The sequence below is a fragment of the Artibeus jamaicensis genome, unplaced genomic scaffold (assembly GCF_021234435.1).
Source record: "Artibeus jamaicensis isolate MK-2021 breed Jamaican fruit bat unplaced genomic scaffold, CSHL_Jam_final scaffold_612, whole genome shotgun sequence".
Classification (NCBI taxonomy): domain Eukaryota; kingdom Metazoa; phylum Chordata; class Mammalia; order Chiroptera; family Phyllostomidae; genus Artibeus; species Artibeus jamaicensis.
Genome location: NW_026522049.1, coordinates 2616793 through 2639706, shown reverse-complemented (window position 1 = coordinate 2639706; position 22914 = coordinate 2616793). Strand labels below are relative to the sequence as shown.

General features: G+C 55.4%; 2 protein-coding genes across 17 annotated transcripts; one reads left to right on the top strand and one right to left on the bottom strand.

Annotated features, from left to right (window-relative positions):
- Positions 1 to 353: 353 nt before the first annotated feature.
- Positions 354 to 11218, top strand: RCCD1 (RCC1 domain containing 1). Of its 13 annotated transcripts, none has more exons than XR_008390427.1 (8): positions 354 to 1867; positions 1944 to 2065; positions 3434 to 3532; positions 3862 to 4032; positions 4572 to 4601; positions 5128 to 5328; positions 6057 to 6113; positions 9630 to 11218. XR_008390427.1 is itself a non-coding variant. In XM_037149148.2 (8 exons), exons 2-7 carry the CDS (start codon positions 1209 to 1211, stop codon positions 5277 to 5279), a joined length of 1233 nt encoding a protein of 410 aa, XP_037005043.2. In that variant the 5' UTR covers positions 354 to 606; positions 1158 to 1208; the 3' UTR covers positions 5280 to 5328; positions 5508 to 6047. The 13 variants fall into 13 exon arrangements, 10 of the variants coding, with proteins under 10 accessions (XP_037005043.2, XP_053514978.1, XP_053514975.1 ...); XR_008390429.1 differs by having other exon boundaries at positions 9307 to 11218; XM_037149148.2 differs by lacking the exons at positions 6057 to 6113; positions 9630 to 11218 and adding an exon at positions 5508 to 6047 and having other exon boundaries at positions 354 to 606; positions 1158 to 1867.
- PRC1 (protein regulator of cytokinesis 1) lies at positions 6084 to 22469 on the bottom strand. 4 transcript variants are annotated; one of them, XM_037149140.2, is made up of 15 exons: positions 22290 to 22469; positions 19914 to 20046; positions 19563 to 19685; positions 17994 to 18227; positions 17747 to 17917; positions 17137 to 17286; positions 16480 to 16627; positions 15343 to 15479; positions 13156 to 13251; positions 11703 to 11849; positions 11433 to 11543; positions 9776 to 9886; positions 9044 to 9220; positions 8688 to 8729; positions 6084 to 7172 (listed from the first exon to the last, which is right to left on the bottom strand). In XM_037149140.2, exons 1-15 carry the CDS (start codon positions 22298 to 22300, stop codon positions 7101 to 7103), a joined length of 1863 nt encoding a protein of 620 aa, XP_037005035.2. In that variant the 5' UTR covers positions 22301 to 22469; the 3' UTR covers positions 6084 to 7100. The 4 variants fall into 4 exon arrangements, with proteins under 4 accessions (XP_037005035.2, XP_037005036.2, XP_037005037.2 ...); XM_037149144.2 differs by having other exon boundaries at positions 7087 to 7172; positions 9121 to 9220; positions 22290 to 22466; XM_037149141.2 differs by lacking the exon at positions 8688 to 8729 and having other exon boundaries at positions 22290 to 22466.
- Between the last annotated feature and the right edge of the window lie 445 nt (positions 22470 to 22914).

Here is a 22914-nt window from a genome sequence, read left to right as displayed (position 1 = left end):
GCACCGAGTCGCTGCTCAGTCCCTTTGGAGGCTCAGTGGTTAAGTCTAGAAAGTTAATTAATAAAAGAACGGGTTTAGGGTAACGACTGCTAAGTGCTGATCCTTCAGTATTTTGTATTGAGAATTTCAGCGACCACTCCCAGTGCTGCCAGTCGGGGTGGGTGTGTCACTGTCTCGGCTCATCATTACCTAAGCCGCGTGGGAGCCAAGCCTGGGGTTGTCCCCCGCTTCCCGCTTCCGCTGGGAGACGGACCAAGCCAGCCTCGGCAGCTCATTGGCTCGGAGAAATGAATGATAGGTTCCGAGCCAATAGGAGGAAGGGTTGCCGAGGCTGCTTCCGGTGGGGCAGCGGTGTGGCGCGGGGTTTCGGTTGTAGATTGGCTTTTCGCCTTCCCTTTGCCTCGACTCTCCGGGAAGTGTAATCCCACATGCGTCTCATCCGTTCTGTGGCCCTGCGGGGGTGGGAGTCCTCTGGTCCACCCCTGCCGTGGACCCATGCCCGCCGGAAGTTTGTGCACTGAGCACCCGAAGCCGCAGTAGCACGGCGTCCGCCTCGGCACCGGCTCCACACGACCTGGACTGGATCGGCCGCTGCGAGGACTGCTGGTACCGCAGTGAGCCTCGCCCTGCGTCCTCCTGTCCGGGTGACCTAGCTGTCACCCTCGTGGGTAATTGGCCCCGGGCGGCTGCAGCAGCCAATGGGTGCCTCACCCCGAGGCGCAGGAATTTCAACCGACTTTTCTCCCTTCCTTACTTCCATCTTTGTAAAACTGAAGAAACTGAATTGAGCGCTGAAATGAATTAGCTAAGGACCCAAGGTCCTGCTAGGTGCAGAAGCAAAGGGGAAACGTGGAGTTGGGGATAGCGGGTTGCCGTCTCCCTGGGGTTCCGCCCTCTGCCCCGAGCTATATGATTGCGTAACGGTTACTTTCTCTGTCGAGTTGTAGTTCCCAACATTACATGGGATGATGTGCTCACTTTGTGGGGCGCTGAGCTTGCCTGAGTAAAAAGGGAGGACAGGGAAATTTCCTCCCCGAGACAGTTCCAAATTCTCCTAAATCTGGTAGGATTTTAACCCAAGCTTCCGCTCAGTGAACGCTGTGGAAGGATATCGCCGGGCTCTCTGGTTAAGAGACTGGGACTTCTCCATCTTACAGGTGAGGCCGCTGCGGTGTCGGCTGGCGGCCGGCAGAGGGCGCTGCGAGGGCATGGCCGAGGAGCGCTGCGGATCCTGGTTCGGCTTCGGTTTCTGCGGCTTCGGGCAGGCGCTGGGTTCGGGCCGCGGACGGCAGGTGCACAGCCCCGAGCCGCTGCGCGCGCCGGGGACGGACGCCGACGCAGAGGTCTGCGGCGTGCGCGCCAGCTGGAGCTACACCGCGTTCTTGAGCCGTGAGTGCCTGGGTCCAATCCCTCCCGGCCCCGCCCCCACTTGTCCCCGCCTCCTGCTCAGCTGGCTCCGGGCTTCTGCAGGTGCAGGCCAGGTGCATCTGTCCGGCTCGGCCCGTGGCACGGCGGAGGGCTGCCGAGACGCGTGGGCCTCAGAGACGCTCCTCGTGGTGCTGCGCGACGGCCGGGGACCTGGGCCTGGAGCTGAGCTGCAAGCCTGGGCGCCCGGCTCGGCGCTGTGCGGGGAGCCCCTCTGGGTGCAGACTGTGGTGCCGGAGGCCCAGCGGGAAGACGGAGCGGGCGACGGTACCCGGGCCGAGCGGCTGCCCCTGCTGCCCGGCGCCTGCGCCTACGTGAGCCCGCTGCCGCCCTTCTACCGGCCTCTGGCTCCGGAGCTGCGGGCACGTCGGCTGGAGCTCGGCACCGAGCACGCGTTGCTGCTGGACGAGGCCGGCCAGGTGTACTCCTGGGGCGGGGGCAGGTGAGTGTGACCACGGAAGGAGGGACAGGGACACCCCCCGATGTGACTGGAGCTGACCAGAGGTTCCCTTGCTCAGGCATGGACAGCTGGGCCACGGGACTCTGGAGGCAGAGCCGGAGCCCCGGCTGTTGGAGGCGCTGCAGGGGCTGCCCATGGCTGAGGTGGCCGCTGGTGGCTGGCACTCCGTGTGTGTGAGCGGTGAGTGGCTGGTGTTTTTGCAAAGAAGCTCGGGTCTCGGAGGCTCCAAACCTTCCTCCTCTTCCAGCCTTTCCCACACTAGTCATTTGGGACCCCTGACAGTGTCTGGTACTGAGCCCCTCTGCCACCACCATCGGCCACTCACACTTGGACTGTGTCTGTCCTGGTCTCACTACCTGTCTCGGGCTGCAGCTGTGCGTTTCCAAACACCTGCTGAGCAAGAATGGAGGGCTGAGGGGCAGCCAGGCGGAGGAGAGTGGAGGAAACGGGTGTAGATGTTTAGATGGCCATGACGTTCAGCCCACAGTGGACACTTGTGCCCTCAGGGAGCGTGACGGTGGCGAGTGTGCATCCTGCTGGTGGGGAACCAGGGACCAGAGTGGGGAGCGTCACTTTGCATTGTGCGCTTGGCAGAGGCGGCCCAGGTGCCCCTGAGTCCAGGGCTCGGAGCTGATGACTCTTGAGGATCTGCACCTGGGCCTCCGGCTGCTGCTTCCGTCGCGGGGGAAACTGCCGTCTCCCCGGGCTCATTGAACGCGCCTGCAACCGTAGCCAACAGGCTCAGTCAAGAACCACTGGGCTGCGGGGAATAGAGGGGACTCTGGAAACAGCCCAGCAGCGAGCCCTGCACTCAGGGTCCAGGAGGAATTTGAGGGCTTCAGTTTGGTCTCATGGTGGAGCCCAGGTGTTCCAAACCCCCCTCCAGGTTCGGATTGGCGCCCTGCCCTTTGGGAGCTTGGGCCGAGCATGTCAGTTCTCTGTGCCTCAGGTTTCCTCGTGAGTGGGCGGAGCTCTGTGTGCAGTGGTTTCAGGTGGGCGGTGCTCGAGACTCAGGCACAGTTGGAAACACTTGCTGATGATCAGCTGCTGCCCTTAGTGAGTTCTCGGGGTCGAAGCTGTTGCTCCAACCACAGGTTTGTGTAGTGGAAAGAGGTCGCTGGGGGCTTCAGGAAGAGGCTTCCATGGGACTCGTGGCGGCAGGGGAGGCTGCAGAAGCGGGCTCAGGGGATTTGAGTGGGGACCACAGGAGGACTTCCAGGGACACACTTCTGAAGTGTGGGCATGTGTGTGGTGGGAGCGGGAGGGGGCAATTGAGCAACAACGGGAAAAAGAGAGGAAGGTCCAGCAAGAGACTTCCTTTAGAGATGGTGACCCAAAGGCACCTCAGGGGGAAGGGAGCCTGTTGAGACGAGGACACTGCTGGGTGCCCAGGGAGGTGCTGTGTCCCCACAGCTCGGACTTGCACAGGGCTGGCCTCAGTTTCCCAGGGTGCTAGTGGGGTGTAGGGCAGTTTGAAGACATGCAAGGGGCTTAGGAGGCAGAGGGGGTCACAGTCTGTCTAATGGGCTTCCTTTATGTCCCTTTCAGAGACTGGGGACATTTATATCTGGGGCTGGAATGAGTCAGGGCAGCTGGCCCTGCCCACCAGGAGCCTGGCAGAGGACAGAGAGACAGTCACGGGGGAAAGTGAGTCTCAACTGTGGACATTCATACTTTTCTGTCATTCCTGACTCCCGGCCATGGGTTTGCTTGTGATCTTATAGTGCTTAGAAGGGACATGTCACATCCTTGGGACCCCAGGACACACCACAGGGGCCCCTTCTGGGAGGGAGCGCAGCAAGGCTGATGCCTACACAGCTGCCCACCCCAGCACTTCTTGGGGACAGAAGGGTTGGGAGCACCTGCTCGGGAGCTAGAGCACCAGCTCTGTGCTTCATAGGGCCTTTGGGTTAGTGTGTGCAGCTCAGGGAGTGTTGGCTCTTGTCGTTGTCATCACTCTTACTGCTTCTCTGAAGCCACAGGACTGAGCGAATGTGGTCCTGAAGTGACGGGAACAGCCGGGCCTGAGGGCGGAGCCCCTGCCCCCTTCATAGCAGTGCAGCCCTTCCCAGCGTTACTGGACCTCCCCCTGGGCTCAGACGCGGTCAAGGCCAGCTGTGGGTCCCGGCACACAGCCGTGGTGACGAGTGAGTGGGGCTGGGCGGGCTGGTCCAGGAGGGAGCAGGACGTCGGTCTGCCCACTCTAGCTGGCGGCTACAGAAAAGGGCGTGGCTCCCCAGAACACTGCTATTGTAGGCGTCTTGGTCATATGCTGAGTAGCTGCCACACTCAGAGTCCCAACCTCCCCATGAGTGTGACAGGGACCCTGAGGCCCCAAAGGGTCATTTTGGAGGCGGACCCGTGTGGGCCAGCCTCTGCGCAGGCACTGACGGGTCCCGCCGGCCTCCTCCAACAGCAGGGCCTGTCCGTCCGGCTGCTAAGACCCCTGAACTCAGTAGCTGTGAGGTGCAGGTGGCATATGGGGAGGTGCCCTTTTCCAGTCTGGATCCGCCACCACCCCAAATGTGGTCGTACAGTTGTCAAAGAGAGGCAGAGAGGCTGATGTGCTCTGCCAAGCAAACCTCACGGCTTGCAGTGTGCTGGCCCTGGCTATGGCCGGCCAAGCTAGCCAGTCGCCTTGCAGGACAACTGTGGTGACGGCCCCTTCTGGTCCTCTTGGTTGCAGGAGCCGGGGAGCTGTACACCTGGGGCTGGGGTAAGTCAGGGCTTCGCTTCGGGGTTGCCGAAACCCAGGGGAGGGAACCCTGGGAGTGGAGGGCAGGTGGCCGGCCGTTCTGACACGCTGACACGTGGGAGGGCCAGGACCGGAGAGCTGTGTGCGTCCCCTTCTCTGCAACAGATCTAGGCACACTGAGGGCCCCTCTGCCTTTCCGAAAAAGTTTGTCTGCTTCACAGGCCTGCACTCAGTCCACTGAGTTACACCAGCCAGGGCTGAAAAACAGTTTGTCTGAAGGGAATCTTTGGCCAGCATTTATGAAACACCTTTTGGTCTGGCACTGGGTAGAGAAAAAGATAAAAGGAAAATCCCTGCCTCAAGGTCTGGGCTTAGGAGTGAGGAGTCTGAGGCTGCCACTGCAGGCAGCCCCGGGGCCGGTCTCCCGAGGCCCCAGCAGACCCTGCAGAGTGGTGGCTTAGGCCCAGCACAGGGGCTGGTTTTCTTGCCCGGAGGGGAGAGGCGCCGGGGTCCAGGAGGACGATGGCCGAGTCTGGTCTCACTGTAGGTAAATATGGACAGCTGGGCCATGGGGACACGAGCAGCTGGGACCGGCCCTGCCGGGTGGAATACTTTGTAGATAAGCAACTCCAGGCCACGGCTGTGAGCTGCGGGCCCTGGAACACCTACGTGTATGCAGTGCAGAGAGAGAAGAGCTGACGTCTACAGACAGAGGCGTGAAATGAGTGTGCAGTACAAATTGATAAAGGTAACGCCTGTGAAACTCCCACCTGGTTCGAGAAACGCCAATGCCAGCCTGCCCGTAGGCCCTGCGTTGGCCCCTCCCTATCACAGCGTCCTTTTTTTCTAATCTACCCCTCCCTCCCACTCTTCCACCCCCTCCCTCCCAATTTTGGGTACATTTTTTAAAAAAGATTTTCTTTTTAGAGAGAAGGGAAGGAGGAAGGGAAAAAGATGTTGGTTGCCTCCTGCGCCCCCTACTGGAAAACCTGGCCTGCAGCCCTGACCAGGAATTGAACTGATGACCTTGCAGTTCCCAGGCCAGCACTCAACCCTCTGAGCCCAACAGCCAGGGCAGGTTTTGTCTCCTCCTAGAGCTTCTGCGGGAGCCCCTAATGTCACGTCACTGTGCCACTGCTCCTGAGGGTCACTTCCTAAATTATATAACTGTCTCACCAGCGTACTGTACACCTGTTAATTAATGACTTTCAATGTCAAATATAATTGAAATGTATATTTTAAAAATATTAAAGTCTATATATACTTAAGTTTCACGCTATAAAACCTAGTCCTATTCATGACAAATACCAGTGAAACCACAAGTTTCCTAATATCAACTCACCCCTTTACATATCAGGTCTTTTCTCCCTCTCAAAACCCTTTTTATCCTACGAAGAGGTGATCTTCATTTATTTACACATGCACAACACAATATAAAAAAATTCACACTCCCGAGCAGAAATTTCTCTTTTACAGACCAAAGCAAAACCTTACTCAGGAAAATCTGAAGACAACACACTTTAATTTTTTCATGTAAGTACATTTTAATTTATTCTTAACAATATATTTATATTTAAAAGGACATGTACACAGGGCTGAACAGCAGGGCTCGCACGTGCAGACGAGCCGCCCCGGCGGCTGGCCGGGAACGTGTAGTGCTGGCAGCAGCGCAGGCGCGGCTGAGTGAAGGGTAGCGCTTCCGGGAGGATCGTGGTGACCGCAGGGCAGCTACAGCGGGAACACCGCCCCCCCAGACATGTGCAGAGTCCCAGGACTCCCCAACAGCTTCCAAGCCTGGCTGCCAGCTGCAGGGCGTGGCCACACACAGGCACAGTGGGCCCGGGGAATGGTGGGCAGGGTGGGGTGCTGGACGCAGAAAACTGAAGAACTCGAGTTCAGACAAGGACGTGCATTCACACAGTGTAAAGTGACTGTACACAGTTCACAAAAGAGCCACCAACCTCCCCGTCACCCTCTGGCAGCAGATCAGGCCATCACAACTCCTGACACACGGACACTGTCACCAGGAGGAAGGCTGCCCTGTGTGCTGCGGACAGGCCACTCACTAGGTGAGGGCAGAGCCGTCCTCGCTGTGGCACCGCTGAGTCCCTAAACCAAACAGGTGTCTGCTGCACGTGCCGAAAGCACCATGTGTCCCACCTGAGCCCCACGGGGCGAGTGGAGGCCATCGTCTTCCCACTTGATGGTGATCACGCGATGTGTGCTGTCAATTGTGCTTTAGCCAGAGCAGTGACGGGGGGATGGGACTATTAGGTCCATGAGCTGAATCTGTACTTACTGCTGTGAGCTTACTTCTAACTTGTGTCTTGAGCCAAAACATAGTGTCTAAGGCCCGCTAAGCCTAGGATGCACTTGTGCCTGTAGGAAAGGCGGGCCCGGAGCAATGGCACCTACCCAGGGTCCCAAGCACACCTGAAGTGGAGAAAATGAAAGTCACCCCTGCAGAGTTAGGTCCAGTCTGGGCACAAAGGCCACAGCTAGTGGACTGATTGGGGCTTCTTAGGACTGCAGGTTGGTTGAATTGAGGATTCGAGAAGTAGTGTCAGATCTGGAGGCCTTTGAAAGTTCTCGCTGTTGAAAAACAAACACTGTCAGTGGCACTGTCCCCTCCCGTGCATGCCCCGCCCTGGTAAGCGTGGGGTGTCAGCATGCGGCCTCCTGAGGGCGGCTGCTCTGATGTGCAGGAGCCTGGCACAGGCTGCATCAGAACAGAAGGCGGGGCACACTGGGTGCCGTCCTGTTAGGCACAGGCGAAGCGTGTGCACACAGGCCTTTGAGCCCTCTCCGAGGCCAGGCTGCTCTGCAGAGCCCCCCCCGGGGAGGAGCCCCGCAGGTGACACAGCAGCGGGAGTCATCAGGCGGGGCAGGCAACAAGCCCTGGTCTTTGAGCCCTTTGCACATGATGGGCCAGACCACGTATCTACCAGTCCCTGGGGCTGAGGGCCTTGTACCTGCTGGTGAGGCGAGCTCGTGCCGGAGCACAAGGCATGGAGGGCAGGAGACAGGGCAGGTGAGCGTGAGGACAGGTGTTAGCAGAGATTAGTCACTGGCTTCGGTGCTGCCTGGTGGGGCCTGCCACCCTCAGCCACCAAAACCACACGGGCCTCCTCAGGCACCACCACAGAGGCAAGTGGATAACATCTGAGCTCCAGGTGGATGGAATGGGGCTTGGCTGAGCAAGCCAAAAACACCCAAAACACCTGGACCCTCAGCACAGCCATCAGCCAAAGCGACAAGCACACACTGCCACAGCTGGAGCCACACCAGTCAGGTGATGTGAGAAAGTGCCGCATTATGGAGCCAACGTTGGTGCTCACAGTGCCCGCAGCAGGGACAACCACCCCCATCCCTGCAGCGAGGAGAGCTGGCACCCTAGCCTTTGCCTCAGAGTCCCCAGGGGGTGGCGGCTCACCTCTCACCAGGAAGATACTGGGGGAGCGAGCACCCAGCAGGTAAAGAGCACAGCAGTTAGGTGCTGGTGAATGTGGAGGACACTGGGAGCTCCCATTCTAGAAAAGAGACCTTCTTCCTCAACCTCAGATATGCTTTGGCAGCTCCAGCGGCAGAAACAGGCAAAGACGAGGAAAGGAGTGAGGGCTCCGAGAGGGTGGGAAGCGGTGTTCAGCCCCCAGGGACCCAGGGTTAGTGAGGCACGCACTCTGGGGGAACCATCGTGTAGGCCCAGAACCTCACTAGAAGCAGCACACAGCTGGGGCCCCTCCCTGGGGACGGGCCACTCTGCTTTCCAGCACAGAGGGGGCCTTTGCTGTCACTGCCAGGGGTCATGAAGGTTTTCTGTTGTGAGTTATTACAAAATTATACAAAAACTCTGCCTGACTCTAGTAGGGCTGAGAATCCAAGTCTGAACACATTTTCTTGTTAATCAGCAGTTGAGTACATTGGAAACTCCAGCCAGACATTCGCTACTTATGCAGTCTGGCTGGAGTTCCTGCTCCTCCGTAAGAGGGACGGTGTGGCTGAAGACCATGGGTTAGTGTAGCCCTGTGCCTCGGGGGAAGGAAGCCAGCAGACAAGAGATGGATTTGGGAAAGGGGACATGGGACATGCAGGGGTTGCCACACAGACCTGAAGCCCAGCAGTGGAACTGTCAGAGGGGGACGGATCCTTCTAAGAACAGAGAATTGAGACAATTACCAAGAACTCCACCAAGAGAGCACAGGGCAGCGATGAGAAGCCTCGCCTCCTGCGGCCAGGGACTGGTATTGCTCCCCAAGGAGGGTCCGGCTTCCTGTCTAGGACTGTGATCAGCTGCCCTCCACATGCCCCTGGACCCACCCCACCCGTGCCATGGTCGAGGCAGGAAAGGGATTCTCAGCCCCCAAAACACTGTGCTAAGAGCCCCCAGGCACCCCCAGGAAGATACCCGCTGCCCCAACTGTGTGCTCCCCAGAGACTGGCAGATGTCAGAAAAGGTCAATTACCGCAAACTCAGAATAGGTGCTGGCAACAGAGTTAATGCTGAAGTTGCGCTGGAGGGGGGCTGAGCTGGGGTACCCACCGCTCAGCAAGCTGCCGTTGAGCTCCACGTTCTCCTTGTCGGCTCCATGGAGGGCGGCACGGGGTTTTTTTTTCCCTGAATAGGTGGAAGTGAGGACGGGCTGTAGAGAAAGGATGGATCAGCGTGTTATAATGAGCACACACAGCAACACCGTCTGATTACTCATGTGTTTCTAATCCCATGTAGCACTTCTGATGTGAAAAGAAAACACTTAATGATTTGCAGAACACCCGTCTTGAATATCACCTGCAAAATACTTGAAAAACTGAACACATTTAGCACAGACTGCCCACCAGTCTCCTTACGTGAGCACCCGCCTGTCTGGTGACCCAGCGGCAGGGCCAGAGCCCCGTGCAAGGCCCTGCTCGGCAGCAGCTGAAGCCCTGGCTTTGGACTGAGCCGAGGGGCCAGCCCCTCTCTTCCACTGCCCAGTCCCATCCCAGGGCTTCCCCACGACACTAGTGGGGCTCGGCGTGACCATTTCATCTTTCTGTTGTTGCATTTTTTAGATGAACCAGCTTTCATCTGTCATCTCTCAGCATCTCAGTGGTAACTGAACCCAGGGGTCTCAGAAACCGTAAGAAGCAGGGGCAGGGCCCTGGATAAAGAGGCTGGGGCAGTACTGGGGAAAAGCCTGTGCGCAGAGCCTGCTGACCTTGCTGCCAGAAGGTGGAAGTCGAGACACCGGAGAGTGGTAGACTGTGCCCCCAAAGGCAGGCCGGATGCTGCTGTTGGCCGTGGCATTGGACATGACGGTGGTGTTCAGCTGAGGAGGAGAACAGATCACTCACTGAGGAGACACACCCAGCAGCCTGGCCCCGCACACCAAGAAATGGTGTGGAGAGCAGCCCATAGAAGACGTGTCTATGTGAAAAGGTGTGAGGAGACCGTCAGAAGGCCCCAAAGCCTATTTACGTCCAGCACACGGACCTACAGAACAGCCCTACTGTTCTGCCTCTAGCGCTGGAGATTTACCCAGCCCAGGAGCCACCAAAGCTCTCCCAGGAGGCGCAACCGCACGGCTGCACAGAAAGACATATGTATGTACACACACATGTACAGCAGCTCCGTCTGTAACAGCCCCACACCAGAGCCAAGCTACAATAATATTACTGGGCAAATGGATCGGCAAACCGTGATGTCATACAATGCAATACTGCTCAGTAACAAAGTAGTGACCTACCGATACATGGAACGACATATATGAACCACTCAAGAATTGTGCTATGTGAAAAAAGCCATACTGTAAGAGTCTATGTATAAAAAATGTTAGAAACTGCCAATTAATAGTGATAGTCTACACTTGCCAGGAGCTGGGGGAGGGGCACTGTGGCCGTGGGTGGCTCACAGTCTGCACCGTGGTGGCAGCATTAAGGTGCACATGTGTGAAATGTGTTGTGTGCCCTTTACATGGGTGTCAGTAAAATGTAAACATTTTTTTACACTGAGAACTCTAGGTGGATTAAAAACTTTACATGGGGTGGCAAGACTATTCAAATATAAGACAGAGGCTAGGAAATCCAACACAGGAAGAATATCTGTGAGGCTTCAGGCCACAGAGGGACCACCTACAAAGTACAAGAAGTACAGGCCAGGAAGAAGGCAGACTGGAAGCACTTTCCCCGTGTTAAGAGTGAAGAGCTTCCTGTCCACCACCAAAGCACCGTGAAGAGTAAGAAGGCGGCTGCACCGGACACCCAGGCTGTTGGGAAAACACCCAGAACGTTAAGAGTTTCTATAAACTTCGTAAGAAAGATGCAGATGCTCGCTTCACTAGTGACTAGAGAAACGCAAACTGAAACCATGAGACGCTACTTTGGACCGAGCGGAGGAGCGGAGGTGCAGGCGTGTGGAAGTTCCGCACGTCAGGCACCGCCCCCAGAAGCGCAGACTGGCGTCTCAGGTGTGGCTGCGGGCCAGGCTCCCACTGGGCGCCCGTGAGGCAACCGACAGATGTGTCTCTCACACATCAGTGTTTCTTTTCCTTTCTCCCTCCCTCCCCCTCTCTGAAAATAAATAAATAGAACGTTTTGGGGTTTTTTTGTTTTAAATTGAATCCATACACTTAAAAAAACAAGAAAACACCCAACATTCTCAATGATTCTCTTGCATTACGGTACAGATGATTTTTAAATGTTTCACGAGTTATAAAGTGTAAGTAGAGGAAGAAGGAAGATAATGCTCCATTTTCACATGGATTCAACTGAGTCTAGAAATCGCCTGCCCCCTCTCCGCAGGGCAGAAGAGGAGAGACGGCCGTGAGTCCAGCCACCACCAGCCCCCTCAGCAGAGGCCCCGAGCCTCTCGCTCACCTTGCGCACCTTCCCCGGGGTGGAGGGCAGCAGCCCTCGCCGCTTGCTGGGTGTTCGGGGGGTGCTGCCGTACAGCATCTCCGCCTCTGTCTGCTTCTTGTTCTTCAGTTGCTGTGAGAGGCAGAAGCGGTGCTGACTCAGCCAGGAAGGGAGCAGGACTGGGTGGGGGTGAGGGCAGAAACCTGGCACCAAGTCCACACCATGGGCATCGGCGGAGTCTGGGCCGCCCGCGGGACCGGCCTTCCCTCCTCCCAAACTGGGCCCGCTCACCCTTTCCTGCTTGGCGCGCTCTTTCTCTAAGCGGTACATCTCCCACTGTTCGGCCACGTACTCCATGAATTTCTGTCCATTTACCACAAACGCCTTTGAATGCTCCTGTTCCCACATTTCAATCTGGGCCTTCAGTTCCTCTTCCAGCTGAGACCAGACATGAGAACACGCTACTTACCTCACACACCTTTGGTGTGAAGCCCAAAAGAAATGTTCTCCTGCCCCAAATGGTTTGTTTTCCTTCCCCAGAGCATCATCAGGCTGGACCCACTGTGACCTTGTGGGGAAAGTCACAGTAGCAGGAAGTCAAAGATGAGGGACAGAGTATTCAGTGCACGTGAAAGTGGGGAGGGCGAGGACCGCGTGGCCACTGTGGTCTCAGCGTCACAGCACGAGGAGTGGAGCCCTCCAGAAGCCCTGTGGGCCAGAGAAGCACCGTATGGGCTCCAGCCTGGAACCTGCCTACCAGCAGTGAGAAGGTGGGCAAGCTGCTTAAGTTCTCAGTGCCTCAGTTTCCTTAAATGTACAAATAGAAAGCACTTTCAAGTAGTTTCTGGCTGGCCCTGGCTGGTGTAGCTCAGTGGACTGAGCACCGGCTGCAAACTAGAGGGTTGTGGGTTGGATTCCCAGTGAGGGCACACGCCTGGGTTGCGGGCCAGGTCCCCAGTGCAGGGTGCACTAGAGGCAACCACACAGTGATGTTTCTCTCCCTCCCTTTCTCCTTCCCTTCTCTAAAAAAACTGGTTGGAGCATCGTCCCATACACCAAAAGGCTGCAGGTTCAATTCCCCAGTCAGGGAACAGCCTACGTTGTGGGTTCCGTCCCCAGTCTGGGCATGTACGGGAGGCAACCGATGAATGTTTCTGAAATCAACACACCCTCAAGTGGGGATTAAGAAAAACCAGAGAGAAAAACACTTAAACCCACAGAAACTGCTGAAGAACTTGCCTTGTGTTTTCGGCTACATGGTCCCCCTAGCTCCCCAACCCCCGTTCACATGTTGAGGTCCTAACCTCCATCCTCAGGAAGTAACTGGACAGAGGCAGATGGGTTACAACGAGGCCAACAGGGTGGGTCCTAAAGCAGCAGGACAGCAGGCGCTTTGTGAGAAGAGACAGCGTGGCCACAGGCACACAGGGAAGGCCACGTGGAGACACACGGAGAAGACAGCCACCCGCAGCGCTGCCCAGACCTCCGGCTGACTCCCAGCTGCCAGAATTCTGAGACAGGGAGTGTCTGCGGGTTAGGCCCTCGCGTCTGGGGCACGTTATGGCTGCCCTAGAAATCTAATGCACCTGACATTCAGTTGCTTATGCTGGGAAGGCCCAGTATTCCTTATCATCCTCGTCTAACCTTTGGAAGAGAAGACAGTTTGGGGCAAATGACTCCACGCAAACACACAAAAGTGAAGTATTTAGTAGCTGAGCACCAAAACTCTTTACAGCAGTATTACCTTAGGGAGCGCTTTTTGGAGCCTGGCTCGTTGCTTTTCCTCTTTTAGAAGATTTCCTCCCCGGTTTGTGAACCGACTCGGATCTGACGCTTTTCTCTGTGAAAATACACTTTAATCAGACTGGGCCCCGGGGCAGGCCATCAGACCAGTCACTCTGCCAGGACTGAGCCCCTAGGGAGACTCCGAGCTCTGCAGCCCCACCCCCTCTCAGTAGGGCCAGGGAGGGCTCCTAAGGCAGGGGCGTTGGGCGGAGCGCATCTGCTGGAGTGCAGGGAAAGGAGTGTTCCCTCTGTTGCCTAAAAAGGAAAACGGGTTTCAATATTTAACACATGCCTGACTGGTGTGGCTCAGTGCATTGAGCACGGACTGCAAACCAAAGGGTCACCGGTTGGATTCCCAGTCAGGGCACATGCCTGGGTTGTGGGCGGGGTCCCCAGCAGGGGGTACATGAGAGGCAACCACACACGGATGTTTCTCTCCCTCTTTCTCCTTCCCTTCCCCCTCTCTAAAAATAAGTAAATAAAATATTTTTAAAAATTTAATACAGTGACACTGGTTCCCTTCCTTGGTTTTCAGGTCAAAAGATTTGACATGTCACCTACAGGAAATGAGTGATGTGGAGGGCCGAGGGGAAGGCCTGCGCTCAGTCTGGTTGGCTCCCCTACTTCCCACTCACTCCTGGCCTGTTGGGACAATGTAGCTGAAATGCGTAAGGTTAGAACTCATGGGTCATCTGGTTTTCATCGAATGAACCCTCTCAAAATGGAGAAGTGAGAACACATAGTATGTTAGGCTTCTTCTTTTTCATTTTTCTTTTTCCCCTTTATTATTGACACTACTGATGTCCCAATGCCCCCCACCCTTTGCCCCCCTCCTCCCAGCCCCCAGCCCTCCCGCACTGTGGCCTGTGTCCGTGGTCCTGCGTGTGTGTTCTCTGCCTGGTCCCCCCGCCCCCTCCGCTCTGACAGCTGTCAGTCTGCTCCATGAAACCACATCTCTTCTGTTTACCTTATATTTTTTGTTGTTCTATCACATATACAGTATATGGCACCAGTAATATGTGCACATAATTTATAATAAATTACACATATACACTTAAAATTAGGGGCAGATAGTCAGAAAATACAAAATAAATTGTGACAATTTGGGGCAAAGCTTGTAAAGAAATTCCATTCCCCTCCCAGCGCGATGTGTCTCCTCTGTTCCCTCAGGGACAGGCCTATCAACAAGGGTCACTCATCTGGCTCCTCAGTGACACTTGCTCCTCCTCGCTCCCAGGTGGGACTGAGGAGTGACTGAGGAAGTGCCAGCTGCTCTTACACCGCGTGAGGTCTCACACGGTTCACTCTACTTCGGAGTCCTAGTTTCCCACTCGGAAAGTGGAGGACCCGAACCGGGGACTCCCTGAAGGACCCTTCAGGCTGTAACAGGGCCAGCCCGAGGCTGCGACCGAGTGGCTGCAATTCTGTGTCTGCGAGGCCTCTCCCAGCCCCGGGCTCTACAATGCTCTGGGGGAACCTGCCTGTGCTGTGTGGACCAGAATAAAAAGGAATTCAGTAAATAAAGGTCACCCAACACCAGGCACATTAAGAAAACAGCAAAAGCTAGAATGGTGGAGAATGTTAGTTGCCTGGCCCAACACCCACCCTTCTCTGCCGCCTCACTCAGAGAACTTGAGTTGTGTGGCAGCGATGCCCCAGCCCTGCCAGTGGCTGGTGTGGCACAGGAGCAGGGATACTGGGGCGAAAGCCTGGGAAGGGCCTTGGGCGGCTGCAGGGACAGGGCCCTCTGCGTCCCTTCTTCCACCATGGTGCCTGCAATGCTATGGAGGGAGCTCTCGGGCCACCCTGGCCCTGCGGATAAGGCCCACCCTTGCGAGGTGGGGAGCCATGAGCTGGACAAGTGTGGGGCCCCACGGACTGTGGAGCAGCCACACCCGTCCTGCACTGCCTTTGTGCCAGAAACACCTACCTCATCTAAGTTATCTGTTTGGGGTCTCTCTTACACGTTCCTGTCCATGAGCCTCACAAACACAGATGGGTCAACAGTAATCAGAGACTCACTGATGAAGACAGGGTGTGAGAAACCCAGTGGAGAGCAAAGGACACTGGACCCAGACTCTGCACAGGACGTGCTTCCCTAACGCTTCGTCGTCCTCTCAGGAAGACAGGAAAAGGCGGGCCGTACCTCAAAGTCTAAGAAGAGCCTCCAGCTCTCCTCCCACTTCCGCACCCCCTCGAACAGCTCCTTGTGCAGCTCGTAGTAGCTTTTCAGCCTCACGACCTCGGCGTCGTGCAGCTGCAGCAGAGTCTCCGTGTAGTTGTCTGCAAGACACAAGCCCAGTGTATTTCAGAAACTCCTCTAGTGTTTTGTACCTTCACTTACAACCCCAACCCCTCATCCCCTGAAATGGAGAGCAATCACTCTGCACTGCGGTAAGAGTGGCACACGAGCGAGTGTGCACACACGGGGGGAGTCAGAGCCGGGCTCGCCAGCGTCGGCCGGGAGGGCTAGGGCCCAGGTGTGGCCTAAGGTTCTCAAACTCTGGTCCTCTCTCGCCTCGTCTTAGGTTTCTTTCATATTCCCCCTTCCCACCCTGCCCAGCAGAGGGCTAAGTCACAGAAAACACCCAAACTTGGGATTTAGCAGACAGCCTCATCTTTACGTTCAGTTCAGGTCAGACTAGAATTCTGTGGGGTCTGGGGTCACACTCTGTGGGTTCAAAGGTGAGCCCTGCCCTTTTCCTGCTGTGCCTTTGGTTCAAATTACTCAACACAGATGCACCTCTGCGCTCATCTCCTGACATGGAGACGTAGATAATAGTGTTAAGAGTTTGACATTGTACCTGGCAGAGAGGGAGTAAGCACCTGATAAACTTGAGCTTCACAACCACAGGTTACAGCGATACACTGCTTCAGAAATCAAGATACGCCTTAGTTCCCAGCAGCATTTGCAAATGCCCATTTATACAGGAACAACAATGTAGGCCAAGTGGCTTAAGACGGTAGTTATGCTCTGATTGGCTTGGCTCAGTGGACTGAGCACTGCCCTGCGAACCAAAGGGTAGCGAGTTGAATTCCCAGCCAGGGCACATGCCTGGGTCTCAGGCCAGGTCCCCAGTAGGGGGTACGTGAGAGGCAACCACACAGTGGTGTTTCTCTCTCTCTTTCTCCCTCCCTTCCCCTGTCTAGAAATAAATAAATAAAATGTTTTTTTTTTAAAGGTAGTTATATATGTTCAGTTGAAGAAGGGCTTCCTGGTGAAAGTCTATGCTTTTTTTTTTACAAGTGAGAGCCACATAAAGACCATCGCTTCTGCACTAACCATCACAGTAAACAGCAAAAGCTTGTCTCTGCTCCTGGCTGTAGAAGCACTGGTCCCAGTACTTCGCCAGCTCCACTCGTATCGCCTCAATCACTGTCTTCATGTTTTGCTTTTTCAGTTCTTCCAAACGATCCACTTCTGACTGCAGCTGAAAACACAGTATCTGTTAAAGGTGCCTGTTATATTTTACATTCCCAGTGCTTTGCAAAAACTCCCCCCTTTTAAAAGATTTTACTTCTTTTTAGAGTGAGGGACAGTGGGTAGGAGGGAAGAACCACTGATGTATGAAAAATACATTGATCAGTTGCCTCTTATATGCCTCCTACTGGGTACCTGGCTCAAAACCCAGGCATGTGCCCTGACTGGGAATCAAACCTGTAACCTTTCTGTTTTCAAGGCCAGCACTCAATCCACTGAACCACACCGGCCAGGGCAAAATTTTCACTTTTTAACAAAACTACAGCACAAAACCACAGAGGTAAGTCGACACTCTATGACAATGCTATCACAGGAGGCAGAAAGCTAAGAAGCGACACACAGGAGAAGAGATAAGGTGCTTGCTTTCAAATAGGCTTGAGGAAAAAATTGGTAAAGACAGACAGCAGACACAAAAATGCCCGTAGAGACTGCTGACCCAGCACCCTTTGGGTTTCCTACCGCTTTCTTAACCTTGGCCTTCGACCCAGACATAACCATGGCCAGAGGCTCTCTCTCCTCTGCTGGTATCTGCAACCTGTCCCAGAGCTCCTGGATCTGAGCACGCAGCCCCTCACACACTGCTTCATTCTGTGACTTTTGCATTTCCAGCTGCAGCAAGGAAAGACGGTGGTTACGGCAAAGGCAGTGGCACGGAGGCTCACCCTCTGGCCTCCCCCCAGGAGATCCGCGGACCGCCACGCAGGGCAAGCACTTTTCCAACACGGCACTGAGGTGTTGTCGTGACTGCTGAGCACACACTGTCAGGCCGTCACTGTGCTGATCTCAGACCCCAGGAATCGCTATTCAAATTCTAAATTAAAAGTTTTTTCAATTCAACTATTTCATCAATAATTTCAGTTTCATATTCTTAAAGCTACACATAAATTAAGTTTTTTGTTAAAAAATCCAAGGTGTTTATCTTATAATGCTATCATCATTCTCCCTCATTCTCTCAACCTATCAGTCCACTGGCTCCTATGTAGGACTAACAGGGGGAAACAGGTCACTTCTCTCCAATGCTGGACCCTGTGGAGATGGGGTCCCAGGCCATATTCTGAGTAGACATCACCTGCTGTAGCAACTTCTTTAGTGTTGTGATATTCTCCAAAGATAAACAAAAGGCATCTTCATCTTCACACACCACATCTCTTTCGAAGCTTGTGTCTGGGGTGTGGTCCAATTCTTCCATACACAGTATAATCTGTCTCTTCAGGTTGACAAACTCCTCATGCCGAGATGCCTGTAAAACAAAATGGCTGTAGGGTCCGCACAGGGAAGCCAGACCGACCTTTGGAAGCGCGGGGCAGGCAGCGCACCTTCGTCTCCCTCAGAGCGGCCACATGCTGCCTGAACTGGCTCAGCTCCTCCATGCTGGGAACCGAGTCACCGTCGATGTCATAGTGCGGCATGCAGAGGACTTCACACAGTTCTTGATCTTGTTCTTGAAGCAGCTTCAGTTCACGTTTTCTCTCCTTTTTCTGTTTCCGCATGAGTTCCACCTGAGTCCGCAAGTCCTTTTCCAGCTGCAAGATGGTCGGCTCTCCTTCCTCCTGTGTGAGACCACAGGGGACGCACCGTTGTTACAGGGTCCCCAGACTTCCTCAAAGGGAGAGTAAAATGACAAAAGAGGGCTAAAAGGACAGACTTTTAGTTAAACTTGCAAATAAGCCAGCTCCTGCACAACAGAACAGGGCACAATGAGGGCCCCTGGGGAGGTCTCTGCTCAGGAACGGCGCCAGGGCCCTGCTGCAGGCAGCTGGTCATTGTGCCCCGAACTAACGCTCACCCCAGTAGTCCTAAGAATGTCCCCTAACCAGTAACAGCCAGTGTGGCACTCCTTGCACTACTTGACTGACAAAGGGGACGTTACTGATCCTGTAAACTGGACTCAGCACAGGGGAACTCAGCACTTAGGGGAGGTGTACCAGTGCATGCCTACCTTCTCACCCCCTTCCACAGTGAACATAAAAAAAAAAAAAGACTAAAGGAACTGTCCACAGTCAATGACAGCATGGTCTGCCCAACTGCCCTTGGCCATCACAGATGAGTTATCCTTGACCCTGTAAAGGCTGTCTCCCCTCGTGGGCTGACTCCATGTAGAGAGCAGGTATGAGTTCTTCTGTGACAGGGAGAGGGACCCGAGAACTTACACGGACCACAGAAGCCATCACAACCTGTCCTGTCCCTGCACTCACAACTGTTTCCATCTCCCTTACAAGCTCCCCAGATGTCTTCATTTTTATGAGCCCAGCATCATTAATACTGGTTCTAACCAGGGATGTTTGGGGCCCCATCTGTTCCTGCTGGTGTCCCGCTTGCTGGTGTCCTCATTCCAGCCTGACCCGTGCCGGGGCACAGCACGGCAGCCAGTCTGCACTTCGGACCTGGCTGTGCTCTCCTGACACCCAAGCTTTGCAGACATTTCTTCTCAAGTGGCAACTCTGGTTGGCCCACTGGGGTGTAGCTTTTGGATAACAAGCAGCCCACAAAGGCAGGGTTTAGGGTAACCTTCCCTTGTATCACTAGACACTTTAGCTTCCTAAGTAGCTCTTTTCATTTCCTTTCAAAGAGAAAAATGGCACAGTATCATCTACTAACTTCCCTCAGAGTTAAAAAGCATTTTTGTGCCCCACAGACTGACAGCTGGAGGAAGTGTATTCCAGATTACAGTGCCGCAGTGTCCACCAGCCACCCCGCTGCTCAGCAGGGCAGCTCTTCACATCGGTGGGGAAAACTGCTGGGACCGGAGGACCAGGCTGCACAGCCCCCCCCCCACTTCTCACACCCAGCAGCACCCCAACATAGACACTTTCTGCCGTAGCCCCAAGGCAAAGGTCCTCCCTGAACCTCAGACCCAAGCAGGAGCCCAGCACCCTCCTGTGTACCTGAAATGGCTCGACACATAGCTCCCTGCACAGGGTGGCCAGCTCCTTCTGACAGTTAGCTATACTTTTGATGAGCCTTTCCTTCAGACTCTCCTCTTCAGCGATCATCATATCCAGGAGGTCCTACAGCAGAGAAGTCAGTCCCACAGAAGTTTGGGCCCAGTGAGGGGGAAAAAACAAACAAACCCACAAATAACACCAAACCCTTATACTGTCCAGTGTGTAAGGATGCAGAAGCTGGGAAGAGCCCGTGCTGCCTTGGTGGCACCGTGACACACTGCCTCAGATGGGTTCACACGCCCCACCCACGCCACCACTGTCCCACTGCAGGGACGCCAGAGCTGCCCTCACCTTGATGTGCTTCTTCACAACCTCGGTTCTCTGTAGCCGCTGGTCCTCGGGAATCCCAATGACTTCCCATATCTCCCGAAGGTTCATCAGGGCTTTCTGCAGACACAGAATGGACTCCTCCGCGAGTACCTCACTGGGTGGGAGGAAGAGAAAGCTACCACATGAGCCCCTGCCGCCGACGCACTGCGCAAGGTATGTACAGGAACTAAGTTCACTGTTAGAACGTATGATCTTGGCTATTCTGACTTGTTCCGATGAGTGTATCTATTGGTTTCTGGGAGCAAAGCAAGGGAATTACTAAAATGTTTGCTGGGAAACTCTTACAGAGGAGTCTGTTTTTACTATAAAAAAGCAGGACACCTTCAGCAGGACGGTGGAAAACTAACATGGGATTTAGAAAAACAAACGACCCCAAAGCAGGCCTGGGATTGCTCCCAAGACTGGGAGAGGTCATGTCACCTTCTCCTTACCAATACTGTAGAAAGAACTGAAAAGGGTAAATGACTGAGGCCCTTGCAGACATTGCGGCTACTTCACCTGTTCTTCACCCTCCCCAGTTAGGTCACCCTCTCCCCTGGAGTAAAACTTCTTCTGTACAAATAGCAGGGAGAGCTAATCAACCACTCTCCATTTTTAAAGCAGAACCTGTTCCTTTCCAACTAGGGAACTTTATGGGGCAATATGTATGTTTACTCCTCAAATCTCCCCAAATCACCTGATAAGGCAAGATTTCCTTGAAACCAAGGATGCCCACATATGCTTTTTCCAGAAGGGTGGAATGTACTTAAAACTAAACCATTCAGATACTGAACCTACGGAGAATATACTGATTCCAACCCCCTCCCCCATGGGAATCCACAGGAGGAAACGTTTGGTCTGGGGACAGACAGATCGTTTTTTGCAGACATTCCAACACAGCTTCAGGCCTTCCCCAGTCACGAACTCCCTTTCTACACAAGCTGGAATGTAGCCCATTATAAAAGGTTGCCTTAAAAAATATGGGGGTTTTAATTCCAGGTATGAGCCCCTGTAATTCTCCTATCCTTCCAATAAAAAAACAGAACAGCCAAAGGGGAGAGGATGGAGGTTTGTACAGGACCCCACAGCTACAAGGGGAGGAGCAGGGGCGGGAGTGAGCAAGACTCCTTCCTTGTCAGAGGTGCCACATGTGAGGAAAGAGGCATCTGAGGCCGGTAGGGGGGTCAAACCCCTTCTGCCCCTGGAGAGACACAGGTTGTTCCAGGCCTCTTGGGGCCGAGCAGCCCCGGCCACTGTGCACACACCTGCTGCCGTCGCCAGCACAGGGCAGTGGGCAAGTCCGAGTGCGCTCGGGCTCGGTCCCTTTAAGACCCGGGGGTCCTCCCAGGCCCCTTCGTGGGAAGACAGAGAAAAACTGGGGGGAGAAGGGATCACCACCCACACCAGGAGTCCCGCCGGCAGTGTCCCTGCTACTGGGGGAGTAGGGACGCGGGAAGGGCACGGTGCGGCTCCTTCAGCTGTGTCCAGGAGAGCAAGAGGGTGAGTGCGCGCGAGTAGGAGTCATCGCTGGGACCGAGCCCAAAGGAAGACCGGCCCCCACCCGGCCCGCCGGGCACCGCAGCGGCCGCTGTGCTGGGAGCGGCGGAGGCCTTGGAGCCGTGCCAGCGCCGGCAGTGCCCGGGCTCCGAGTCCCACTCGGAGGGGCGGTGTCGCTCTCAACACAGAACTGCCTTGTGTACTTTTCACTCTACGGGTGAGAAAACGCACATCCAACATCTTGCCCCACCGTCAGAAGGCTAGTAAGCAACAGCGCGACGAAACAAGACCGGCACTCCCCCCAGCACAGTCTGGGCGGTTAACACGAAGGAGAAAAAACTCCTTTAAACGGAGTCGCGTAACTTGGAAGGAAACCAAGTCCGCTCTCTCCAATTCCGTGAAATTTTAAAACTGCAACCCAGTTGCATGGGAGACAACGATAAAAACAAACGAGACGCGCGGACCCTAAGACTCAGGACTCGGAGAGCAGCACCCGACACGCACTGCGCCGGCGCGGCCCACGGGACGCCCAGAGGACCCGGCCCGCCTCCCCGCCCGGCCGCCCCGCTCGGCCGCCCCGCGGCCCGCGCTCAGCCTCACCCCGGCCTCAGGGGCTGCGGGGACCCGAGGTCGCCGGGAAGCTGCGCGTCCCGCCTGGCCTCCGCCCCGCTGAGGCCCGCGACCCGTGCGGCCGCTCACCGCCGCCTGCCCTGCCCGTCGCGACCGGGGCTTTCTCGGGCGCGGGCTGAGGTGACACCCTAACCTCGGGCCGAGGGAGCGCCTCTCGAAGCCCAAATCGGCCCCGCACCCGAGACGGGCGTCGCTCCCTCCCGCACCCCTCAACTCCCCGGCAACCCGCACCTTCTCCTCATGGCAAACGCTCCCAGGGACCCGACGTCGAAGTCCAGGACCTACGTCACACGGGACCGAGCGCAGCAACCGACAGCCAGCACCGGACAGCTCGCCCGGGATTGCCGCCGCGTGAGCCGTTAGGCGGCCACGGGATTTCAAACCAAGCCGGGAGGAAGAGCGGCCCTGCGATTGGCTTCCTGTCCCGTCGCTCTCGCGAGCCCACCCTCGCCCCGCCCCCAGGGCGTGGGCAAGTGCAAAGTCTGGTCGCAGCTGCAACTCCGGGTGAAGCCGCTGACTGCTCAAGCGCATGCGCCGGGCCACGCCCACGTGCCACAGGCTTTTCTCGCCGCCTTAACCCGCAGACGTCGCTCTTCCCAGCGGGAGCCCGCCCCTGGTCGGAGCCCCCGCCCCGCCGCGTCCCGGAGTGGTTTGGATTCCAAGCCGAGAAGGGGCGAAGAGCGCAGTAAGCCGGGCCTCTCAGGTCGTGGTTTTCTTTAAAATTCCTCAGGTTTATATAATTGTTACGAACATTTTAAAACTCAAAATTGACAGTGGTTTTGTACCTCTTGCTGAATACATGTTACATTCCGAATGATTATAAATCAGGTTTATTTCAGTGATAATAGCCTAATAG